This window comes from Otolemur garnettii, unplaced genomic scaffold (assembly GCF_000181295.1).
Source record: "Otolemur garnettii isolate 467f Iridium unplaced genomic scaffold, OtoGar3 scaffold00102, whole genome shotgun sequence".
NCBI classification, from domain to species: domain Eukaryota; kingdom Metazoa; phylum Chordata; class Mammalia; order Primates; family Galagidae; genus Otolemur; species Otolemur garnettii.
Genome location: NW_003852497.1, coordinates 1,300,001 through 1,306,345, shown reverse-complemented (window position 1 = coordinate 1,306,345; position 6,345 = coordinate 1,300,001). Strand labels below are relative to the sequence as shown.

General features: G+C 57.0%; 1 protein-coding gene across 1 annotated transcript in view; it reads left to right on the top strand.

Annotated features, from left to right (window-relative positions):
- Positions 1 to 6,345, top strand: part of ADGRA2 (adhesion G protein-coupled receptor A2) — a 43,678-nt gene that overhangs the window by 25,933 nt on the left and 11,400 nt on the right. The window contains exons 3-8 of the mRNA XM_023517009.1: positions 3,165 to 3,236; positions 3,508 to 3,579; positions 3,739 to 3,810; positions 4,036 to 4,199; positions 4,812 to 5,025; positions 5,712 to 5,876. Coding sequence (XP_023372777.1) covers positions 3,165 to 3,236; positions 3,508 to 3,579; positions 3,739 to 3,810; positions 4,036 to 4,199; positions 4,812 to 5,025; positions 5,712 to 5,876 — 759 coding nt within the window. The remainder of the gene's footprint in view (positions 1 to 3,164; positions 3,237 to 3,507; positions 3,580 to 3,738; positions 3,811 to 4,035; positions 4,200 to 4,811; positions 5,026 to 5,711; positions 5,877 to 6,345) is intronic.

Below are 6,345 nucleotides of genomic sequence, written 5' to 3'. Positions count from 1 at the left end.
TCTCTCATTCTGTGGTTGTCTTTCACTTTCTTGATGGTTTCCATTAAAGTGCAAAAGTTTTCATTTTTATGAAGTCCAACTTAGGAGTCTTTTTTCCAACCCTATCCCTGTTTGCTTTTTCTGAACTTGTATTCATTAGTTATTCCCTTCTCAATCTTCTTTCCTTACTGGGGCTCCCTCTTACACACTCAGCTTCTGTCTTTCCAAGAACAGCTTAGGGCATGATTTGCTCCCAGGAATCCTCCTTCTCCTTCTGCCTCAGAGGCGAGGGGAGTCCTGCTCTTGCACATCAACATAGATACATGGCAGGGTGGCGGGCAGTCCAGGGAGCCTGCTCCAGGTGGGGCAGGAGGTAGCAGGGGAGGGGAGCCCTGTCAATACACCCCATCTTTTTTAGGTTCCAAGATCCAGGCTCTATGGAGGCAGCCAGGGAGTGGGCAGTTCCACATGATAGAAACATCTGTGCGTCCTCCGAGGAGCTATTTTAGCCTTGTGACTTCACCTAAGAAATGAAGGGAAGAGATTAAACAATCCAGAGAGCCTCTCAACACGGGTTCTACACCCCTGTGAAATCCCAGGCACAAGGTTGGGCACAGGGTGTTTTCCTAGGGTGGGAGGCCTTCCTCAGACTTTCAAAGGGATGTGCTGACAAGAAAGGGTCGGGACAGCCGCTCTGTAGGAGGCTTGCAGGTCCAAACACCGTCCTACTTCTGTGGCAGCATTCCCTCCTGCCCCTCAGGAGGCTGCAGCCCCAGAGCTGCTCCCTTACGGAGAGGGACCAGGAGGCCTTGGCGGCTGTGGGCACAGAGGAAAATCGGCCCTCAGCTGGTGGAGGTGGAAGAGGAGAGCACCCAGACTGCCTTGGTCACCCCTGAAGCCACTCTCCAGGCAGGCAGGCGGGAGACAAGGGAGAGAGGATGCCGACACTTGGGAGCAGCTCCCCTCTCAGAGAGGCCCAGCATTGCTCGGCTGCAGGAAATCTAGGGCAGGAAGCGGCCGGCCGGCGAGTGCAGCCTCACTCCCATCTGTACAGCATCAGTGGGGCAGGCGGTGGGGGCTTTTGAGGGGCCCGGGGAGGAAATGAGAATAAACACAAGTGAGCACAGAGGGAAGGGGGGCTGCAGCCTGAGCCCCTTGGCAACCCATGAAGGGAAGTGACACAATGAGGAATGTGTTTCCCTCTCCCGCGTGGGGGTGGGAGCGAGAGCCCTGAGAATGGCCAGACCCTGACAGGGGCTGGGGCACATGCTAGAACAACATCAGAGGGGCAGGCTAGGAGGACGAGGGTCTAGGCAGCAAAAGGCGGGGGGTCGGCAGGAAGGGCAGCCCTGGGCAGGCTGGAGGGTACTCACCCTGCGTCATCTCTCTCTGTGCAGTGGGTACCTGAGGTTCTGCTGCTTGTACTCTCCCTGTGTGTACAGGATGGCGTCCCCCCTCCTCTGGGAAGCTGGCCCCTGCTGATGACCTGACTTCTTTCTTAAGGGGATGCAGGGTGGGGAGGCCGTGGAGTCCTGAGAGGGAACTGAGGTGGGAGGACCCCTGGCTGTGAGAAGGGCTGGGCGGGGTGTTTCTGTCCCCAGCTGGGACTGTGCACAAACAGGCCCCCTGGTGGGACGGCACCTCCTGTCCTGAACACTGGTTTCCTCTCTTCCCAGTGGAGAGCTAGCTCAGTTAACCCCCTCCTATCTATAACCCAGAAGTGTCCCCAAGGCTCTGGCAGGCAGAGCAAGAGTCCCCTCTCTCCATCTAGGCTGGGGACAGAAGGGCCTTAGAAAGCAGACTGACCACAGATATCTCTACCAGTCTCCTGTCTTCCTGCTGCCACAGTCCCTTAGGACATGTGGTTGTCCCAGGAGACTCCCTACCCACCCCCCTGCCCTCTGCAAGGAGGATGGTGGAACCCAGAGTGCAAAAGCAACTCCCCCACCCCAGCCAGGGTCACAGCAGGGGATGCCTCCTGAGCAGCAAGCCTAGAGAGGTGCTCCAGATGCTTTGCCAGCCTCAAGCCTGCTGTGGTCAGGCTCAGGAAAGACCCAGGTGGCCCCTGAATAGGTGGGCAAGTGACCCTCTGCCTTCTAGGCACCTCTCTGCAGCTCTGCCCAGCACAGGACAGGGAGGAGAGAGGTGGCCAGTGGGCCAGCATCCACCATGGTTCTCAGTGGTCCCCTTGCCCTGGAAGCCTGCTGAGTCAGGAGGACTGGGGCCAGACAGGCAGCTGGCAGGTACCCCGTGGGCAGGAACCATCCCTTTGGCACTGCCCCTGGGCAGGTGTGGAAGGGGGCCGAGCAGCCATGGCTGGGTTTGGGCCATCACACTAAGAGGCAAAAGCTGCTTTGTGGACCTACCTGCAGTTCACCCCACAGGGTGGGACTTGGTGCCTCACAGCCCAGGTGGGTCACAGCCATCTTCTGCTGAAGAGGTGGAGAAGGTGGGCTGAGGACCATGGCCCAGCCTTTGCCTCCCCTCCCCCCCTCCCCAGGGATTCCTCATCTGAAGGAGGCGCTGGATGGGGGGCTCACACTCTGCCCCAGAGGGGAGACAGGCAGAGTCCTTTGGTCTTCAGCCACCTGCCCAACTGGCTTCCTCACCACACCTCCCCAGGCCAAGCTTGAGAAAGTTTCTTTTTTTTGCAGTTATTTTTTTTGACCGGGGCTGGGTTTGAACCTGCCACCTCCAGCATACGGGGCTGGTGTCTTACTCCTTTGAGCCACAGGCGCCGCCCCGAGAAAGTTTCTACCTTGGGATGGCAGTTTACAAAAGGCCCGAACACCTTTTTCCAGATGCCCCCCGGGGATGCCACATGGCGTCCTCAGGGCAGCTCAGAGGCCAGGCGAGGTCAGAACACAGCTCTCTGAACTCCCTGTCCAGTGCTCTCCCCACAGCTTGTTCTCACCGCGCACCTCCTCCTCCGAGGCCCTTCTGACCCCACCTCTTGGCTTGTCCATCCTCTGCCATTTTTCTGGCCAGACCCCCTGATGGTGGCCAAGGAGACCTATCTAAGGGGGTCCTTAACCCAAACTCTCTAACCAGTGGGGACAGCAGAGACTTAGCAGGAAATCAGGCCCCAAAGAAATCCAACAGCTCTGGTGACAGGACACACCATCCCTGGGGAGCAGGTGGCCCCCCGGGGAGAAGTCTGAGGCCTCCCCACTTGCTTCCCGCAGGGACCTGAGGAGCAACGTCATCAGCACGGTGCAGCCCGGGGCTTTCCTGGGCCTGGGAGAGCTGAGGCGCTTGTGAGTGGCGCGTCCTGACCCACAGTCCCAGCCCCCCCTTTCCCCAGAGAAAGCCCCCTGGACCCTATGAACAGTGTTCCTGCTGCTCACATCCCCACCTCCGTCTCACCTCCCACCCCGCACCTCAGATCATGGCTGGGGTGGAGAGAGCAGGCATCTCTAGCCCAGCTGTCCACACGCGCCCCAGCCCCACATGTGTGCCCCTCACGAGCGGATTGATGTGCTGTGCTACCACGTTGCTGGCTGGCTGAGGTTGTGCGTGTCTCTCTAGAGATCTCTCCAACAACCGGATTGGCTGCCTCACCTCTGAGACCTTCCAAGGCCTCCCCAGGCTTCTCCGACTGTGAGTGCCGGGTGGGAAGCTGGGAGCAGAGGCAAGAGGAGCAGGGCGTGGGAGGAAGGCGGCGGCTCCAAACCTCACAGTTCCCTGCATCTTTCCCACCACCTCCTCTGGCCCAGGGAGACCTCAAGGCCCCGTCCCACTGTTCCCTGCCCCCTGCAGAAACATATCTGGAAACATCTTCTCCAGTCTGCAGCCAGGGGTCTTTGATGAGCTGCCAGCCCTTAAGGTTGTGTGAGTATCTGTTCCCAGACCAGGGACCCTGACGGGCTCCCTTCCTGTGCCCAGGAGGGGAGGCATACAGTACTGTCACCCCCCTGGCCAGCCTGGGTGGCCACCGTGTGCCTCCCCATGATTGCCCGGGGTGAGGGGTTACAGCCCTCTGGAGCCGTCTCAGGGGGCCTCATTCCCACCCTGCATGTCCATACCTCCTGCCCTGCGCCCTCTTCCACCCCGCAGGGACTTCGGCACAGAGTTCCTGACCTGTGACTGCCACCTTCGCTGGCTGTTGCCCTGGGCCCAGAACCACTCCCTGCAGCTATCGGAACACACACTCTGTGCCTACCCCCGTGCCCTGCACGCCCAGGCCCTGGGCAGCCTCCAGGAGGCCCAGCTGCGCTGTGGTGAGTGAGTCCTCGCCAGGCTCACCAGCCTGTCACTGAGCCTGGTCTCCAGGGCGTGCTCTTTCCCTTGGGGCCACTGCTGTCCATCCTCCATCGGCTTCACTAAGCTTCCTTGGGGCCGCTTGGGTGTATTCATCTGGCCCTACCTCTGGGGATAAAAAGGCCTCCCTGCTCCTCTTCTTTGCCCTAGTTCATGGAAACTTTCTTTCTTTTCTTTTCTTTGTTTTTGAGACAGAATCTCACTTTGTCACCTTTGGTAGAGTGCTATGGCGTCACAGCTCACAGCAACCTCAAACTATTGGGCTTAAGCGATCCTGTGTGCCTCAGCCCCCCTCGTAGCTGGGACTACAGGTGCCTGCCACAATGCCCAGCTATTTTTTTGTTGTAGTTGTCATTGTTTAGCAGGCCCAGGCTGGCTTTGAACCCGCCAGCCCCAGTGTATGTGGCTAGCACCCTAACCACTGAGTTGTGGGTGCCGAGCCTGGAAACTTTCTCTCCATGCCTTTTCCTTCCCAGCTGAAGTAGGCTACAGCCAGAGGGGACCTAGCCCACCCCAGGGGGTTCCCATCACATGCGTGCACTCAGGCCTCACTGCTGGTGTCTCCCGCACAGAGGGGGCCCTGGAGCTGCACACCCACCACCTCATCCCATCCCTGCGCCAAGTGGTGTTCCAGGGTGACCGGCTGCCCTTCCAGTGCTCCGCCAGCTACCTGGGCAACAACACTCACATCCGCTGGTACCACAACCGGGCCGCCGTGGAGGGGGACGAGGAGGCGGGCGTGCTGCTGGCGGACAGCCTGGTCCACGACTGCACCTTCATCACCAGGTACTGTCCTGCTGCCCTCCCCAACCAGGGTGCCCAGCATCCTCACCAGAAGAGCTGTGCCCAGACGTGTTCATGGAAAATGTGTGTATGGTTTCTGGAATTCTTGGATGAAGTCGTAAATGGTCTGAATAGATCAGTGATTTTCAACCCACATGCTATGGCACACTGGTGAGATGTGAGAGGATCTTAGGTGTGCTGTGAAAATTTTTAAAGACCATTAATTAAATTATTTTCAAAAGAAATTCAAAGCACAGTAAGTAGATTCTTTTTGTTACTTTTTTTTTAATCAACATAATTTAAGTGTGCCGCTGAAGCTTAACTATAGGTTCGAGTGTGCTGCGATGTAAAAAAGGTTGAGAAACACTGCAATCAAGGATAGAGATTAAATACCTCGGAGGAAAAAAATGATGATCATCTGTCATTTCTGTAGTGCGTTTATAATGTATAGAGTGGCTCTCACCTATTTACTCTCTAGGGGGCCTGGAAGAGGTATTAGCCCATCCACGGTAAAACTGGGGGAATTTAGGCTCAAATAAACAATACTAGGCCATCAGAACAAAAGGAATGTGCACTTGTACCTCTCGCTGCATTGAAGAAGGACCCACAGGACAGTGGTCCAGACAGTGTTGAGAGAGGTGCCTGGCTGGGCCCCAGAGTGCCTCATGGCCACCTGCCTGCTCCCACAGCGAGCTGACCCTGTCTCACATTGGCGTGTGGGCCTCAGGCGAGTGGGAGTGCTCCGTGTCCACCATCCAGGGCAACGCCAGCAAGAAGGTGGAGATTGTGGTGCTGGAGACCTCAGCGTCCTACTGCCCTGCAGAACGTGTCGCCAACAACCGTGGGGACTTCAGGTTCAGTGAGATCCGTCCACCCCACTCTGCCTGTGCACCACTAGAGCTCCCAGGTCTCCCCACCTGCTCTCTTGGCTGAGTCCTAAAGATGAAGAAAACATGTCCTGTTGTCTTTCAGCCCAAAGTCCCGCTGTATCGTTTAGAGAGGCCTTATCCTTATGTATAAAATCATCATCTGCCTTGTGCTTCATAGCACAAAAAGGCTTTTGTTTGCTTCCTACATTGACATCTTGCAAAAGCTCGCCTGCTAGGAGCAACACACTTTACTATCCCAGTGACCCTCTCTGTTAGTCAGGGCAGGTATCACTCTGCCCACTGCACAGCTGAGAACCCTGAGGTACGCGTGGATAACTGACTTGTTTAAAGCCAGAGCAAATAAGTGGCAGAACTCGGACCTGAGCTTAAAACTCTGAATCCCACCCCCATCCACTGTGATAGCACTGTCAGAACGAAAACAGAGATGGAAGGT